We start from the raw sequence: 19,509 nt of genomic DNA, 5'->3' as shown, positions 1-19,509 counted from the left end.
AGTTTAATCTCATGATGAGCAGAGGAAAACAAAAACACTTTGATGATCCCCAGCCAGATAAAACCTAATTCTGCTGTTTGTCTGTGAGTTTCAATGCTTTAGTGTGCGTTTGCCAGTTGTCTAACCTTTCACACACTGCTCCCTAGGCTCTTTGGTATAGTCTGGAGGAAGAGCGAGCCCCAACATGGAGCACCAGGTGCTGGAGTACACCTGAATGCAGGGCAAATGGGACAAATGAAAATGCGCAATAGCAAGTGTGTAAAAAGTGTCTGCGCGTGTATGTGCATGAATAATAGCTCAATGGATCTTTTCAGTGCAGAGAATTAATGTGGCTTTCTGCCAGACAATAGCTAATGTCTTTGCCTCCGTTTATCTCATTTTCTCTCTCTCACTCTTCTCTCTCCCTTCTCTCTCTCTCCCCTCTCTCTCTCTCTCCCTTCTCTCTCTCCCTTCTCTCTCTCCCTTCTCTCTCTCCCTTCTCTCTCTCCCTTCTCTCTCTCTCCCTTCTCTCTCCCTTCTTTCTCTCTCTCTCCCTCCCTTCTTTCTCTCTCTCCTTTTCCCTCTCTCTCCATACAATGAAGGACCTCGTCATTAATCAGATCATATCATCGTTTTATCTTCTAATAGATGACTCATGTCTGGATCTGCTGAGAGTTGGAGCGAAAATATGTTACTTGATTACTATCTGTAGAATTGTGTGTACTATAGAACAGGCCCAGTTGTCACGCTAACATAGCCCAGATCACATGTTTTACATGTGACATGATAAGAGCCTACTGAAGGTGTGACATGATGAAGGAGATGAGGTTTGAACTATAGGGAATGAACAGCGTTAACCATGTTGTGATGTGAGGAATCTACTTTCCGCATCTCTCTCTCTCTCTCTCTCTCTCTCTCTCTCGTGCTGGCGAAGAGGCTCGTTCAGACAGAAGTGATAATTAGCTCCCTGTCACTCATTAACACGTTGCCATTGGCTTTGAGGTCACTGTAGCACATCAACCACCAGTGCCACTGCTCTCTGGGTAAATGGGTAGCAGAACCACACATATCCATGTGAAAGGCGTAACATTCCTCACCAAGGCTTTATAGGAGTAGCATGCAGATGAGGGAAAAACAGGGTCAGCTCTTTTGTTGTTTAGCAATAGAAATGACCTCAGATGCTGTCAGAGAGAGTGAGGGGATGTGAGAGAACCTCAAGTGCCAGGGTCAGTGTGTGTATGTCCATCATGAAGATCACACTTGTAGAAATCCATAATTGTAAGCATTTGGCAATGGGCACTAAACATAGAAACTGCAGACACACCTTGAAGCTGTGAGAGGTGGAGAAAAAAACTGTGCAGTGCTCTGGGAACGACAGAGAGAGACAGCGGAAGAGAGAGAGAGAAAGAGGGAGGATGTTTCTGTTTGTGAGGTATGATTCACGAAGCAGGAAGAACCACTTGAGTTGGACTGTTTTTCTCTCTAACTGGCTTTAGCCTAGCCTCGTATGAATTATCCTGAACCATCCGCTAGTGAAACAGAATGTAAGCTTGCGAGATCAGGATGGTTTGTACGAGGCTAGCTATAACCTCTCCACTGCTCTGAAGACACTCATAACCCTGAAAAAATGTCGCCTTTAGCCAATGTGTGATTTGGTTTTGTGTATTAGAGGGCCCACTCTATGTATTGGCCACGCATGCGTATCAGGGGCCCCCTCTGCAAATAAGCAGATTACTGCTAACATGCGCTAATTGAGTGACTGTCAGTGACTGACATAACAAGTGGAAAGCTGCTGATGCACTACCAAATTCTGAGGGCCCTAGTGGCTGTGGGGCCCTACGCACAACGCATAGTCTGCGTATAGGTGCACTGAAACACTGAGCAGTCTTCAGGGAGCGGAGGCCCTGCAGAGGCATGCAGGTTCAAGTCACTGCTTATTATCAACTGCTGTGTGACTGACTGCCTGTCTGAGTAACCAGTACAGGCCCTCTCTGTCTCATTATATAACACTACTACCTCTCTCTGTGTGTGTGTGTGTGTGTGTGTTAAATACAGTATTTAACTAGTTTAAACCTGGTTGTCAGTATTTTTGTTTCCATAATCAATCTAGACCTAGTTGAAGCAATGTTTATCTTCAAATCTCTCTCTCACGCTGTTGCTGGTCCAAAGGTCTTGGTGCCTATTGTACCTTCTCTCTCACGTTTCTGCGCTGTACTGCGGGTGGCGGTGGTGGCCTGATGGGTGTGTTGGGCCCTGCCAGCGTGGTATTTCCCTGTGAGCGTACCCAAAGGTGTCTTATCGGATACAGCCAGGGTGTGTACCTTACGTTTAGCTATCAGAATCTGGCATAGAGATACTGTCATAGTGAACAGTCCTGGGTTTGTTGTTAAGCGCATTTCGCAATTTCTGTGTTATTTTTCTGCAGTACAGCAATGTGTTTGTGTTGTGTGTGCTGTCTGACCAGTCTCTAGGTCAATATGCTACTCACATCCATCCAGTCCCTGTGGAGACTGCAATGTAGGTGCCAGAAAACACTTAGATCTTCCTTCCGTCTCTCTATATCTCTCTATCTATCTATAACATTTTAATCTCTTTCCCCTTGCTAGCTTCCTTTGATGTCAATATTTTATTTGATTAATTCACTTTTTCCAGATCTGTGTTCTCTTTCTTGCTTTTTGTACTCTTTCTCTCTTGTTCTATTTCCCCTTGTTGTTTATCTGTCTGTCTGTCTCTTCACCAGTATTGTTCAGGGACAGTACATGGTCAGTACAATCACCATGGGTCAGTGAGTTCCAAAGGCTTACAGCATAGCCAAGGTTAGCCGTCTGACCTCTGGGGCACCATGAGAGTTATTTAAGATACTCCTCAAATAGGCAGGGTATCTAGTGTCCTGACTTTAGGGGGAAGATGGTTCCATCATTGGGTGCCAGCACAGAGAAGAGCATTGACTTAGCTGAGCGCGAGCTGGTAGGGAGGGGTGGAAGGGCCAAGAGACCAGAGGTGGTGGAACGGAGTGCTCAGGTTGGGATGTAGGGTTTGAGTATAGCCTGAAGGTAAGGAGGTGCAGTTCCTCTTGCTGCTCTGTAGGTAAGCACCATGGTCTGGAAGATGATGCGAGCTTCGACTGGAAGACAGTGGAGAGTGCGGAGGAGCAGGGTGACATGGGAGAATTTAGGAAGGTTGAACATCCGGTGGGCTGCGGTATTCTGGATAAGGTGCAGGGGTTTGATGGCACAAGCGGGGAGCCCAGCCAACAGAGAGTTGCGGTAGTCTAGACGGGAGATGACAAGTGCCTGGATCAGGATCAAATCAAATTTTATTTGTCACTTACACATGGTTAGCAGATGTTAATGCGAGTGTAGCGAAATGCTTGTGCTTCTAGTTCCGACCGTGCAGTAATATCTAACAAGTAATCTAACAATTTCACAACAACTACCTTATACACACAAGTGTAAAGGAATGAATACGAATATGTACATAAAAATATATGAATGAGTGATGGCCGAACGGCATAAGCAAGATGCAGTAGATGGTATAGCGTACTGTATATACATATGAGATGAGTAATGTAGGCTATGTAAACATTATATAAAGTGGCATTGTTTAAAGTGGCTAGAGTTGAGTCAGTATGTTGAGAGCAGCCACTCAATGTTAGTGATGGCTGTTTAACAGTCTGATGGCCTTGAGATTGAAGCTGTTTTTCAGTCTCTCGGTCCCAGCTTTGATGCACCTGTACTGACTTCACCTTCTGGATGATAGCGGGGTGAACAGGCAGTGGTTCGGGTGGTTGTTGTCCTTGATGATCTTTTTGGCCTTCCTGTGACATCGGGTGTTGTAGGTGTCCTGGAGGGCAGGTAGTTTGCACCCGGTGATGCGTTGTGCAGACAACACTACCCTCTGGAGAGCCTTACGGTTATGGGCGGAGCAGCTGCCGTACCAGGCGGTGATACAGCCCGACAGGATGCTCTCGATTGTGCATCTGTAAAAGTTTGTGTTTTTGGTGACAAGCCACATTTCTTCAGCCTCCTGAGGTTGAAGAGGCGCTGCTGCGCCTTCTTCACCATGCTGTTTGTGTGGGTGGACCATTTCAGTTTGTCTGTGATGTGTACGCCGAGGAACTTGAAACTTTCCACCCTCTCCACTACTGTCCCGTCGATGTGGATAGGGGGCTGCTCCCTCTGCTGTTTCCTGAAGTCCATGATCATCTCCTTTGTTTTGTTGACATTGAGTGTGAGGTTATTTTCCTGACACCACACTCCGAGGGCCCTCACCTCCTCCCTGTAGGCTGTCTCGTCGTTGTTTGTAATCAAGCCTACCACTGTAGTGTCGTCTGCAAACTTGATGATTGAGTTGGAGTCGTGCATGGCTACGCAGTCGTGGGTGAACAGGGAGTACAGGAGAGGGCTGAGAACGCACCCTTGTGGGGACCCAGTGTTGAGGATCAACGAGGTGGAGATGTTGTTACCTACCCTCACCACCTGGGGGCGGCCCGTCAGGAAGTCCAGGACCCAGTTGCACAGGGCGGGGTCGAGACCCAGGGTCTCGAGCTTAATGACGAGTTTGGAAGGTACTATGGTGTTAAATGCTGAGCTGTAATCGATGAACAGCATTCTTACATAGGTATTCCTCTTGTCCAGATGGGTTAGGGCTGTGTGCAGTGTGATGGCAATTGCGTCGTCAGTGGACCTATTGGGGCGGTAAGCAAATTGGAGTGGGTCTAGGGTGTCAGGTAGGGTGGAGGTGATATGGTCCTTGACTAGCCTCTCAAAGCACTTCATGATGACGGAAGTGAGTGCTACAGGGCGGTAGTCATTTAGCTCAGTTACCTTAGCTTTCTTGGGAACAGGAACAATGGTGGCCCTCTTGAAGCATGTGGGGACAGCAGACTGGGATAAATATTGATTGAATATGTCCGTAAACACACCAGCCAGCTGGTCTGCGCATGCTCTGAGGACGCGGCCGGGGATGCCGTCTGGGCCTGCAGCCTTGCGAGGTTTAACATGTTTAAATGTTATACTCACGTTGGCTGCAGTGGAGGAGAGCCCGCATGTTTTGGTTGCGGGCCGTGTCAGTGGCACTGTATTGTCCTCAAAGCGAGCAAAGAAGTTGTTTAGTCTGTCTGGGAGCTAGACATCGTGGTCCGCGACGGGGCTGGTTTTTCTTTTGTAGTCCGTGATTGACTGTAGACCCTGCCACATACCTCTCGTGTCTGAGCCATTAAATTGCGACTCCACTTTGTCTCTATACTGAAGCTTAGCTTGTTTGATTGCCTTGCGGAGGGAATAGCTCCATTGTTTGTATTTGGTCATGTTTCCGGTCACCTTGCCCTGATTAAAAGCAGTGGTTTGCGCTTTCAGTTTTGCGTGAATGTTGCCATCAATCCACGGTTTCTGGTTGGGGAATGTTTTAATAGACGCTGTGGGTACAACATCACCGATGCACTTGCTAATAAACTCGCTCACCGAATCAGCGTATTCATCAGTGTTGTTGTTCGACGTTATGTGGAACATATCCCAGTCCACGTGATCGAAGTAATCTTGAAGCGTGGAATCCGATTGGTCGGACCAGCGTTGAACAGACCTGAGCGCGGGTGCATCCTGTTTTAGTCTCTGTCTAGAGGCAGGGAGCAACAAAATGGAGTCGTGGTCAGCTTTTCTGAAAGGAGGGTGGGGGAGGGCCTTATATGCATTGCGGAAGTTAGAATAACAATGATCCAGGGTTTTGCCAGCCCGGGTTGTGCAAACGATATGCTGATAGAATTTAGGCAGCCTTGTTTTCAGATTAGCCTTGTTAAAATCCCCGGCTACAATAAATGCAGCCTCAGGATATGTGGTTTCCAGTTTACATAGAGTCGAATGAAGAGTAGGGTACTAGGGAGGGCAGGAGTCTGCACTGCTTCCTGTGTGAGGAAAGGTCGTACTCCACAGACGTTGTAGAGCAGTGTTTCTCAAACTTGGTCCTCGGGACCCCAAGGGGTGCACATTTAGTTTTTTACCCTAGCACTAAACAGCTGATTCAAATAATTAAATCAGCTGTTTAGTGCTAGGGCAAAAAACTAAATGTGCACCCCTTGGGATCCAGAGGACTGAGTTTGAGAAACACTGTTTTAGAGCGTGAACCTGCAGGAGCAACTCACTGCTTTGATGTTTGCAGAGAACGACAGGGGTTGTCATTCAGGGCCATTTTGTTGTTGTATGTTTGTTTGTGATGGAAGATGGAGGGGATAGCAGTGTGGGGTTAAACAGGAGTTTAAGGATCATCACAAGGTCAGAGATTGGAGAAGCTGATCCACACCTGAATAGCATTGATCCGGATAGTGTGGGCTCCAACAGGGTTTGGCCCTGAGGCAATGTTTGTTAAAAAAACTGGCATCGATTAGTTCACCACAGGCCTTTCTCAGTGGACTGCAGCAGTGCATACACATGTAGAGAGAGAACAGATAAGAGGCTTAACTTAGTCTTCTGCTAGTTTGATCTTCTGCTTCTGAAGGTCTTGCTGTATCTCTGGAGGATCTCTCCCTTCTTCCACCCGCAGTGTTGGCCCTGATCAACCCCCTCTAACAAGAAGCCTGCTTCTCTCCCATTGGAACATGAGGGAAAAAATAGAATATCTCAGACAGCTGGAGTTTAGTTTGACACTCCAGGCTCTGCTTCTTAAAGGTTTAAAATATTGATTTGTTTAAACCTGTTAGAGAGCATGAAGAGCAACGCGTTCCCTTTCTACTCTGCTCTAAAGTTACAGGTTTAGAGGAAGTGGTGGTGTGTTTGTGAGTGGGAGGGATGAGTGGATGATGGTTGTTGGAGTAGAAGAACAAGGTTGAACTATTTGACCCTGCCCTCCCTAGTACCCTACTCTAACCTGCTCTAACCTGCCCTCCCTAGTACCCTGCTCTAACCTGCCCTCCCTAGTACCCTGCTCTAACCTGCCCTCCCTAGTACCCTGCTCTAACCTGCCCTCCCTAGTACCCTGCTCTAACCTGCCCTCCCTAGTACCCTGCTCTAACCTGCCCTCCCTAGTACCCTACTCTAACCTGCCCTCCCTAGTACCCTGCTCTAACCTGCTCTAACCTGCCCTCCCTAGTACCCTGCTCTAACCTGCCCTCCCTAGTACCCTGCTCTAACCTGCCCTCCCTAGTACCCTACTCTAACCTGCTCTAACCTGCCCTCCCTAGTACCCTGCTCTAACCTGCCCTCCATAGTACCCTGCTCTAACCTGCCCTCCATAGTACCCTGCTCTAACCTGCCCTCCCTAGTACCCTGCTCTAACCTGCCCTCCCTAGTACCCTACTCTAACCTGCCCTCCCTAGTACCCTACTCTAACCTGCTCTAACCTGCCCTCCCTAGTACCCTGCTCTAACCTGCCCTCCCTAGTACCCTACTCTAACCTGCCCTCCCTAGTACCCTACTCTAACCTGCCCTCCCTAGTACCCTGCTCTAACCTGCCCTCCCTAGTACCCTGCTCTAACCTGCCCTCCCTAGTACACTACTCTAACCTGCCCTCCCTAGTACCCTACTCTAACCTGCTCTAACCTGCCCTCCCTAGTACCCTGCTCTAACCTGCCCTCCCTAGTACCCTGCTCTAACCTGCCCTCCCTAGTACCCTGCTCTAACCTGCCCTCCCTAGTACCCTGCTCTAACCTGCCCTCCCTAGTACCCTGCTCTAACCTGCTCTAACCTGCCCTCCCTAGTACCCTGCTCTAACCTGCCCTCCCTAGTACCCTGCTCTAACCTGCCCTCCCTAGTACCCTGCTCTAACCTGCCCTCCCTAGTACCCTACTCTAACCTGCCCTCCCTAGTACCCTGCTCTAACCTGCTCTAACCTGCCCTCCCTAGTACCCTGCTCTAACCTGCCCTCCCTAGTAACCTGCTCTAACCTGCCCTCCCTAGTACCCTGCTCTAACCTGCCCTCCCTAGTACCCCGCTCTAACCTGCCCTCCCTAGTACCCCGCTCTAACCTGCCCTCCCTAGTACCCCGCTCTAACCTGCCCTCCCTAGTACCCCGCTCTAACCTGCCCTCCCTAGTACCCTGCTCTAACCTGCCCTCCATAGTACCCTGCTCTAACCTGCCCTCCCTAGTACCCTGCTCTAACCTGCCCTCCCTAGTACCCTACTCTAACCTGCCCTCCCTAGTACCCTACTCTAACCTGCTCTCCCTAGTACCCTACTCTAACCTGCCCTCCCTAGTACCCTGCTCTAACCTGCCCTCCCTAGTACCCTGCTCTAACCTGCCCTCCCTAGTACCCTGCTCTAACCTGCCCTCCCTAGTACCCTGCTCTAACCTGCCCTCCCTAGTACCCTGCTCTAACCTGCCCTCCCTAGTACCCTACTCTAACCTGCCCTCCCTAGTACCCTGCTCTAACCTGCTCTAACCTGCCCTCCCTAGTACCCTGCTCTAACCTGCCCTCCCTAGTACCCTGCTCTAACCTGCCCTCCCTAGTACCCTACTCTAACCTGCTCTAACCTGCCCTCCCTAGTACCCTGCTCTAACCTGCCCTCCATAGTACCCTGCTCTAACCTGCCCTCCCTAGTACCCTGCTCTAACCTGCCCTCCCTAGTACCCTGCTCTAACCTGCCCTCCCTAGTACCCTACTCTAACCTGCCCTCCCTAGTACCCTACTCTAACCTGCTCTAACCTGCCCTCCCTAGTACCCTACTCTAACCTGCCCTCCCTAGTACCCTACTCTAACCTGCTCTAACCTGCCCTCCCTAGTACCCTACTCTAACCTGCTCTAACCTGCCCTCCATAGTACCCTGCTCTAACCTGCCCTCCCTAGTACCCTGCTCTAACCTACCCTCCCTAGTACCCTACTCTAACCTTCCCTCCCTAGTACCCTACTCTAACCTGCCCTCCCTAGTACCCTGCTCTAACCTGCCCTCCCTAGTACCCTGCTCTAACCTGCCCTCCCTAGTACCCTACTCTAACCTGCCCTCCCTAGTACCCTACTCTAACCTGCTCTAACCTGCCCTCCCTAGTACCCTGCTCTAACCTGCCCTCCCTAGTACCCTGCTCTAACCTGCCCTCCCTAGTACCCAGCTCTAACCTGCCCTCCCTAGTACCCTGCTCTAACCTGCCCTCCCTAGTACCCTGCTCTAACCTGCCCTCCCTAGTACCCTGCTCTAACCTGCCCTCCCTAGTACCCTGCTCTAACCTGCCCTCCCTAGTACCCTGCTCTAACCTGCCCTCCCTAGTACCCTACTCTAACCTGCTCTAACCTGCCCTCCCTAGTACCCTGCTCTAACCTGCCCTCCCTAGTACCCTGCTCTAACCTGCCCTCCCTAGTACCCTGCTCTAACCTGCCCTCCCTAGTACCCTGCTCTAACCTGCCCTCCCTAGTACCCTACTCTAACCTGCTCTAACCTGCCCTCCCTAGTACCCAGCTCTAACCTGCCCTCCCTAGTACCCTGCTCTAACCTGCCCTCCCTAGTACCCTGCTCTAACCTGCCCTCCCTAGTACCCTGCTCTAACCTGCCCTCCCTAGTACCCTGCTCAATCCTGCTCTAACCTGCCCTCCCTAGTACCCTGCTCTAACCTGCCCTCCCTAGTACCCTACTCTAACCTGCCCTCCCTAGTACCCTACTCTAACCTGCTCTAACCTGCCCTCCCTAGTACCCTGCTCAATCCTGCTCTAACCTGCCCTCCCTAGTACCCTGCTCTAACCTGCCCTCCCTAGTACCCTGCTCTAACCTGCCCTCTCTAGTACCCTGCTCTAACCTGCCCTCCCTAGTACCCTGCTCTAACCTGCCCTCCCTAGTACCCTGCTCTAACCTGCCCTCCTTAGTACCCTGCTCTAACCTGCCCTCCCTAGTACCCTGCTCTAACCTGCCCTCCCTAGTACACTGCTCTAACCTGCCCTCCCTAGTACCCCGCTCTAACCTGCCCTCCCTAGTACCCCGCTCTAACCTGCCCTCCCTAGTACCCCGCTCTAACCTGCCCTCCCTAGTACCCCGCTCTAACCTGCCCTCCCTAGTACCCCGCTCTAACCTGCCCTCCCTAGTACCCCGCTCTAACCTGCCCTCCCTAGTACCCCGCTCTAACCTGCCCTCCCTAGTACCCCGCTCTAACCTGCCCTCCCTAGTACCCCGCTCTAACCTGCCCTCCCTAGTACCCCGCTCTAACCTGCCCTCCCTAGTACCCCGCTCTAACCTGCCCTCCCTAGTACCCTGCTCTAACCTGCCCTCCCTAGTAACCTGCTCTAACCTGCCCTCCCTAGTACCCTGCTCTAACCTGCCCTCCCTAGTACCCTGCTCTAACCTGCCCTCCCTAGTACCCTACTCTAACCTGCCCTCCCTAGTACCCTACTCTAACCTGCCCTCCCTAGTACCCTACTCTAACCTGCTCTAACCTGCCCTCCCTAGTACCCCGCTCTAACCTGCCCTCCCTAGTACCCCGCTCTAACCTGCCCTCCCTAGTACCCCGCTCTAACCTGCCCTCCCTAGTACCCTGCTCTAACCTGCCCTCCCTAGTACCCTGCTCTAACCTGCCCTCCCTAGTACCCTGCTCTAACCTGCCCTCCCTAGTACCCTGCTCTAACCTGCCCTCCCTAGTACCCTGCTCTAACCTGCCCTCCCTAGTACCCTGCTCTAACCTGCCCTCCCTAGTACCCTGCTCTAACCTGCCCTCCCTAGTACCCTGCTCTAACCTGCCCTCCCTAGTACCCTGCTCTAACCTGCCCTCCCTAGTACCCTGCTCTAACCTGCCCTCCCTAGTACCCTACTCTAACCTGCCCTCCCTAGTACCCTGCTCTAACCTGCTCTAACCTGCCCTCCCTAGTACCCTGCTCTAACCTGCCCTCCCTAGTACCCTGCTCTAACCTGCCCTCCCTAGTACCCTGCTCTAACCTGCCCTCCCTAGTACCCTGCTCTAACCTGCCCTCCCTAGTACCCTGCTCTAACCTTCTCTCTGAGCTGATGTATAGCTTTAAATCAGGTGGTCTTTGGGCTTAAATAGTTAGTAGTCAGTCATCCTGACCAGGAACTGTGTCTAGGATCATAAATGATCTGACTAACAAAATAGTCTGTCCTAACTATTGAACAATGGAGGATTTGTTTGCTGATCTGTTGGCCAATCATATTCTCCAATTTCCTGGTTGTCATACTCAGTCCACATTTTTAGGAACCTGCTAGTTGATACCAAACACAGTCTGCACCAGATCTTTATTTCCAGTAACTAGAGTTTCAAGTTTGTGTGATTCATTAATTAGAAATCTTACTCACGAGAGTCCAAACAGAGATCATTAGCCGTACGAATCTCCTACCCTTTGAAGATTGGTCACAAGTTTCTCTCTCATATGACTAGTAATCATATCCCCTGTGATTCTGTCTGTTATAGAAAGGGATGGAACGAAAGAGAGAACAAGAGATGGTGAGAAAGAGAAGCAGACAGATGGAGAGGAAGGTTAGAGATGACACCACATCATCTGCTTCCTCAGAACATCACATGATGATGAAGCTAACTGTGATGATGTGCCTTGCGGACTGCCTGGGGCCCTATAGGGATCAGAACCCAGCAGGAAGTCTGGTTAGATCCATCCCATAATATATGTTAATGTGGAATCAGACCATGTACACTGCAGAGGGCCAAAGCTCCCTCTGCAGAATCTGACTGATTCTTTCTCTTAAGTGTCAGTTGTCACCTACCATACAGATCTTTGTGTGTTATCATGTATGCCCATTTTATTGGCCATATCACAATATGCTAATTCCCACTCACATCCTCTCACAGTTAACTAAAACATATGGCGCTGTACTGATGCATTTTTAGGCTGGGTGTCTGGGATGCCGCATTAAGATTTGGGATTGCGTGCGCACCTACCTCCCCACCCCCCCCCATAAAAGTAACCAAACGCGTAGGGGTTGAGATTAAGGGGCTTGGGTCAGCAGAATTTGGCTGGGTGCCCCCCGTTTGAAGCCTGCCTGCCTGCCCCCCCGTTCAGTGTCCCCCCCCAATCCCCACCACAAACACCTAGATTATAGTGATAGGATTCCCATACTTTCTGATTTGGTTAATCCCTACTTTTAATGACAATCTAATCAAAGAGGGTGGATGAGGTTTGGGTGGAGAGGGGGGCTAGATTTGGGGCACACTGTATGGTAGAACTCATAGCGTGTGGATACAGTATGTAGACGGACTATAAGTGTGGTCATTTATCATCTATTATGGTAGCCCAAGGTCTATGAGCTCAGTGTTGAGTCTGTGTGGACACCTAACGCAGTGCTGGCCTTCAGAGGGACATGTAGGGACATGTTCATAAGAGACCTCCAGTTCCATGAGTCCTGTGTTTACATTGTTCTAAACCATAAGCCTCTCCAGGCCTGTGGGTATGTGTGCTAGCTAAGGTGTAGGTGGCCTGAGGTCCTTCACTTCTTGTTCCATGCTACAGCCAGAACCAGTCCACCATTCTAGAGCCATTCCAGGCTTCCACTGAAAGCATACCGTTGTTCTCAACCAAAATGTTTATCTGATCAACGATGCCATCTACTTTCCTACTTTCCTTTCCTATCGCTCCCAACCACAGAAATGTCAACACGTGAGATGTTCATCATGCACTAGACATGATGTCATTGTAATGTCTGGCTGTAACCGCTGAACTAGTTCTACACAGGGTTTTTTCGTCTGTAACTAGGTCATTTTCATAATTGTAATTTTAAAGTGCAGATTTCATTTTTTCTCTATAGGAAGGAATTACTGGGATTATTACAGAACGCAGTAAAACTAGAAAATCCATCCACAGTCACGTGCGTGTGTGTACTGTAGAGTGTGTGTACTGTAGAGTGTGTGTACTGTAGAGTGAATGTGTAGAGTGTGTATGTGTACTGTAGAGTGTGTGTACTGTTGAGTGAATGTGTAGAGTGTGTGTGTACTGTAGAGTCAAATGTCTGATTGCCTCAGGTGAATCCAGACATGGGGGGGGGGGAGGGGGGGGAGGGGGGGAGACCGTCACCCACCCCAAGCCAATAGAATCAGTGAAACAAAAACAGACTAGTGAATACAAGCCGTCACACTCTACACTCCGCAGGTTGACGTTTATTGGGATTAATCTTGTCCTGGAGGCAGAGCTGAAGGAGTTCCACTAGATGGCCCATATACAAAGTCCAAATTATATATCGTAATTTTTTTTTAAGGTTAGCAGTGTGGTTAAGGTTAGTTTTAGGTTTAAAATCAGATTTTCTGACTTTGTGGCTATGCCAGCTAGTAACTACCCTGAAGAGCTACCTCCAGTACATGAGTCATCTCAATAATTGCCAACCTGCTAACACTCCAGCCTTGTGTCCCTGAGGTAGTAGTCAGCTTCCCTTTCTAAACTCCATCTGCTACTTTCAATCTGGTGAATTTGGATGATTTCCTCATTTGATCTGCCTGTACTCCTAAATGACCTTAAGAGCATTAGACTAAATTCTAGAATCAGAGAGGGATGATGATATTTGTCCAGGTTTCCTACAGCCTAAATCTGTTTTATTAGAACTGCCTTCTTCTAAGTCTCTAATGAGCATGTGCAGCGGGGAGGAAGGGTGTAGGGAGAGCAGTGAGGTCGGTAGGGGCAGGAGAGGAGAATGATGGAGGGATAGAGGTGGGACAGGGGGATGACGGCATCCAGATGTAAACTGCTATGACTGAGTGGTTCTCTCTCCAGGGTAGACTATTTTAGGAGGTAGGGTTATTGGTGCAACACTTCTCTCTCCTCTGTTCTGTCCCCAGCTGAACCTCAGCTGTAAAAGTAGGCTCATTTTGAAATGGCAGAAATTCCAAATGGGAAAAATAGCTAATTCACCAAACCCTAACCTCTCTCTCTCCAGGCGTTTGGGCAAGTCTACTCCAACCATAAGAAGGTGGCTGCAGACGGGGAAAGCAGGGAGGAGTCTCTGATCCAGGAGGCGGTGTGTAAGGAGGCCTATTACGAGCAGCGGGTCCTGGAGCTGCAGACGGAGCTTCGCCAAGCCCGTAATGTCCTCACCAACACCCAGTCAGAGAACGAACGCCTGGCCTCCATCACCCAGGAGATGAGAGAGGTGAGACGAGAAGAAGAGGGAGAAAGAATACTCAGTTGCCACATTCTACTGTAGATACAAGTTTGCATACAGACTAATATACCTTTTTTCCACTAATTGGTCTTTTGACCAATCACATCAGATCTTTTCACATCAGATCTTTTTCAGAGCTGATCTGATTGGTCAAAAGACCAATTAGTGAAAAAAAGATCAGAATTGCACTGCCTGTCTAAATGCAGTTTATGTAATCATATTGGATCTAGATTTTAGTTAACCATCACTAACCATGACTGGGTTAGTTTGTTGGACCATTCGTGATTGGATTTGATAATAGGTATAGACTGGGTATATGAGATCAAATCAAAATCAAATCAAATTTATTTATATAGCCCTTCGTACATCAGCTGATATCTCAAAGTGCTGTACAGAAACCCAGCCTAAAACCCCAAACAGCAAGCAATGCATGTGAAAGAAGCACGGTGGCTAGGAAAAACTCCCTAGGAAAAACTCCCTAGAAAGGCCAAAAACCTAGGAAGAAACCTAGAGAGGAACCAGGCTATGAGGGGTGGCCAGTCCTCTTCTGGCTGTGCAGGGTGGATATTATAACAGAACATGGTCAAGATGTTAAAATGTTCATAAATGACCAGCATGGTCAAATAATAATAATCATAGTAGTTGTCGAGGGTGCAACAAGCACGTCCGGTGAACAGGTCAGGGTTCCATAGCCGCAGGCAGAACAGTTGAAACTGGAGCAGCAGCACGGCCAGGTGGACTGGGGACAGCAAGGAGTCATCATACCAGGTAGTCCTGAGGCATGGTCCTAGGGCTCAGGTCCTCCGAGAGAAAGACAGAAAGAGAGAAAGAGAGAATTAGAGAGAGCATATTTAAATTCACACAGGACACCGGATAAGACAAGAGAAATACTCCAGATGTAACAGATCAGATCCTTACGTAGACTACAATATGTGCATGAATGCAATCAAAATTACACTTGCACATGCTCAACTACACAATCACTGGCACACACACACTCTTTCACCTTCACAAATAAAATCAGAGTTAATTTGTCACGTGCACAGGATACAGCAAGTGTAAACAGTGCAGTTAAATGCTTGCTTGCAAGCTCGTCAAGCTGTTCAATTTCTTCCTCAACAATGCAGTTCTATTGTCATATAAAACAAATGCACAACGGAAAAAAATAAATACACAAGAATATACAAAACATTATGAGCACCTGCTCTTTACATGACATAGACTGATCAGGTGAATCCAGGTGAAAGCTAGCTAGCTAAACAATGAACTGGCCCCAGCTAGAAATGAGGAATAAGCCCAGAAGCAGCCCTCTTCCAGGGGGCCAGAACTGATTGAATCGGCCCGGAATCAAAATGAATGATGGCCCAGAATTGGCCCGTCTACCAGAATTCAGACGATTTTGACTGGTATCATACCAGAAGCAGCCCGATGCAAATTTAAATAAATGTATACAAAATTACCCGATTTAGTAATTTTAAATATTACTATTATACATTTTAAACATACAAATTATACCCATCCACAAAATAAAAACATTTTGTGTCGGAAGAAACACCATGCTGGTGACCGTTTCAGCATGCACGCGCCTGGCCCGCCACAGGAGTCGCTACAGCACGATGGGACAAGTACATCCCGACCGGCCAAACCCTCCCCTAACTCATGTGCGTTGCCTCATGGGTCTCCTGGGTGCGGCTGGCACGGGTCTCGAAACAGCATCTGCAGCAACATGCAGTGTCTTAGACCGCTGCGCCACTCAGGAGGCTCCATCCACAATATTTTTAATGCTTATCAATTGCCTTGCACAAAGTATCAAAATACTAAAATACTACACAGGACACTTAAAGAATTTCATTTAAATGTTGATTGTATTTTTTGTTCACAGAAACAATGAGAAAATATGGGAAAATAAATAATGAAATGCTAATTATATAAAGCAGCCCATGTAATCATCTGCCAGAGAGTAGCCCCAATTGGTTCGAGACCCGAGTAATATATTTGGGCCAGATAACTATCACCGGAATCGGCCCGAGCTCAATCCCCACATCCTAGCCATTAGTCATACTGCCGAAGGCGGCCCAGACTCGGGCCACATGACGTCGGCTGAGTCTGACTCTCAGCCGAGTGCCCCGACTCTCAGCCGGAATCGGCCCAGATCCACTGTGCTAGCTGGGGCCTAACCCCAACTCATACTACTACCAATACAAACATTGTCATAGCTGTAGTATGAGGACTGTCAACACATACGGAACCGCTCATGTTATAGACAGAAGCGTGCTACATGGCAGACCAATCCAAACTCATCTCCCGGGATTTCTGCCCATCCATTATCTCAGCCAATCATGGCTAGCGGGAAGGTTCCTGTCTTTTTGCATGGATAAACCAACTAGGCTTGTAATTTAACAATGGTATACAAGTTTGTTATTAAGGCACATTAAATTTCACATGTTCCAGAAGGCATTTCTGCCAAAAAATGTATGCTTACGTTCAAATGCCTCTCCTGTGAAGTAGCGACGTGTGACATACGCCTAGTTTCCGGAAACAAGTCACATGTGTAGTAAATGAAATACTGCAGTAGCTGTTTTCAAGGTATTTCTGTCATTTCTTTTCATAGCTGGTGAAATAATCACACAAAGTCAAAGGGAATCCTACATAGCCTATCCCACCTTGCGCTGCAACACTGCCTGGTTGGGGGCTGTACGCACCTGAAGAGCTGAGTGAAATATTTATTTTTAGAAACACTGTGCACAGGCATAAAAGTTGGTTTAATTTACTTACATTGTTAGTAGGTTACATTGTTGGTAGGTTACATTGTTTTGTTCACAAGCTAGGTTGTTTGTCAATGTTTGAGTTTCAACTGCTAGGGAAGAGAAGACTATGCTTCTACTAGTCAGACTCAATCTCACAGGCACAAACATGACTGGAGCCGCATTACCACAGGAAAACATATTTTGGCCGGTAAAAAATCTGAGTGGTTAGTACATTTTTAAATCTACCTGCCACAGTGGCTGGAGCACCAAAAATATAATTTTAGGCCCTGATCATTATCAGTAGTGATAAATGAGAGGGATACTGGTGGCAGTTGTGTAATCAGGGTTAAAGTGAGTGAGCAGCAGGATACATATAATAAATATCAGCAGATACACATACCCATACTAGCATTGAAATGTTCCCAATTATCCAAACTTGCCGTCACTTGCACAATGTAGTGTACACACCTATAAATATTTGCTATACATCCAGATACTGTTTACTGTGGCTACTACACCACAGTTTCAGACTTGCCTGACTGCAGTGCTACCGATAGAACTTCGCTTGGCGTGTCCAGGCAGGACTAATCACACCCTGATGGTTTCAGCCCCTGTGGTGAACTGGCACAGATCAGGCTGATTTAACTAGCGCCATCATGGCTGTCGTAGTGATGTGGTCCTGTGACTGCAACCCTGGGGACCTGGGCAGGTCTGAAATGACAGAGGGAGAGAGCAGGGAGTGCTCTGCTGGGGAGTGCTCTGCTGTGGTGTGATGGAGGGAAAGGTTAACAACCGCTGCTGGTGAAAGGCAAATCATACTTGTGTATAACTTTTTGCCTCAAGGGAAATATATCAGACATTGGCTATAGTATATCTACTGTGGTTACAGGTTATTTGTTGCTTTAGTAATGGGTGAAACTCAAGGCATTTATGCTGCTGCACTGGGACTCATTACACAGGGTACAGGCACTAGGTCCTGAGACTGGCAGCACGTGCCCATCACCCTGCCCTGGCGTCAGTGGCGTGCCTCTCCTCTCACATCAGATCTGGCATCCCTCCCTTGCCTGAGAGCGCCAGCCGTGCCATCCGCCTGCCCTCTGGTCTGCGGAGGGACAGATAAGAGCCAATTATCAAGGAATGTGTATACAGCGTGTGTGGGTGTGTGTGTGCACATGCGTGGATTTGCCTGTGTGTACTGTGTGTGTGTCAAGGATGAGCCAGCGATGAAGAGATTGAAATAATAAGAGGGGCAGGCAGGTTGAAAGGGGGCCCAGCCCCCCTCGGCGAGGTGGGGACCTCTGTCTGACACAAAGAGAGGGAGACCGAAAGAGAGGGAGAGAAAGAAAGAGGGACCTTGAGATTGATCTGAAGGGTTGTGTTCCCTTGGCAGGAGGGATGAAGGGTAGAATAATGAGGAGCGATTTCTGAATCACTGGCTGTTGAGGAGGGACAGGAGAGGGCCAGAGTGTAGCCCTACTGCAATCTAGGAGGGCACAACTTATCCAGAATGCTGCAGCCCACCTGGTTTTCAACCTTCCCAAGTTCTCCCATGTCACCCCGCTCCTCCGCACACTCCACTGGTTTCCAGTCGAAGCTTGCATCCACTACAAGACCATGGTGCTTTCCTACGGAACAGCGAGAGTAACTGTCCCTTTCTACCTTCAGGCTATACTCAAACCCTACACCCCAACCTGAGCACTGCGTTCCACCACCTCTGGTCTCTTGGCCCTTCCACGCCTATGGGAGGGCAGCTCAGCTCCCGCTCAGCCCAGTCCAAGCTTTTCTCTGTCCTGGGCACCCCAATGGTGGAACCAGCTTCCCCCTGAAGCTAGGACAGCAGAGTCCCTGCCATCTTCCGAAAGCACCTGAAACGCTCAAAGAGTATCTTAAATAATCTCTACTTTATTGAGGAAAAGTGTACTTATTATGCCTGAGACCCTAGTTGTCCTACCTAGCTATCTTAAGATGAATGCACTAACTGTCAGTCACTCTAGATAAGAGTGTTTGCTAAATGACTCAAATGCAAATGTAAAATGGGCAGGGTGTAGCCCTAGTGCAGTACAAGAGGGGAAGATACAATAGTACATGCTTAGTAAGGTTATTATAGTTTTGTGTTTTCCATGAATGGCTTTCTACCCCTCCCCACCACGCCTAAAACTGATCCTGTCTCTGTCTCCTGTCCTATTTTTGTAGTTTCTCAAAGTCCTATTTTGTCAACATAAAATCAGAAAGCGTGCAATGAGTTCCCATCACTCTCTCTCTCTCTCTCTCTCTCTCTCAATTCAATTCATATTTTTTTTACATTGCCAAAGCAAGTGCAATAGATGATAAACAAAAGTGAAATAAACAATCAGAAATGAAGAATAAACATTACACTCACAAAAAGTTTCAAAGGAATAGAATATCATTTTATGGCTATGTACAGTGTTGTAACGATGTGCAAATAGTTAAAGTACAAAAGGGAAAATAGATAAACATTAATATGGGTTGTATTTACAATGGTGTTCGTTCTTCACTGGTTGCCTTATTCTTGTGGCAACAGGTCACAATCTTGCTGCTGTGATGGCACACTGTGGTATTTCACCTAATATACAGTTGAAGTCAGATGTTTACATAAACCTTAGCCAAATACATGTAAACTCAGTTTTTCACAATTCCTGACATTTAATCCTCGAAACAATTCCCTATCTTAGGTCAGTTAGGATCACCAGTTATTTTAAGAATGTAAAATGTCAGAATAATAGTAGAGAATTATTTATTTCAGC

General features: G+C 48.2%; 1 protein-coding gene across 1 annotated transcript in view; it reads left to right on the top strand.

Moving 5' to 3' along the window:
• LOC106566609 (protein bicaudal D homolog 2) overlaps positions 1–19,509 on the top strand; it is an 83,357-nt gene that overhangs the window by 21,201 nt on the left and 42,647 nt on the right. The window contains exon 2 of the mRNA XM_014134787.3: positions 13,773–13,985. Within this exon, the coding sequence (XP_013990262.1) occupies positions 13,773–13,985 (213 nt within the window). The remainder of the gene's footprint in view (positions 1–13,772; positions 13,986–19,509) is intronic.

Source organism: Salmo salar, chromosome 13 (genome assembly GCF_965601325.2).
Source record: "Salmo salar chromosome 13, fSalSal1, whole genome shotgun sequence".
Lineage (NCBI taxonomy): Eukaryota > Metazoa > Chordata > Actinopteri > Salmoniformes > Salmonidae > Salmo > Salmo salar.
Note: the sequence above shows the minus strand (reverse complement) of the source record. Positions and strands in the feature narration are given on the sequence as shown.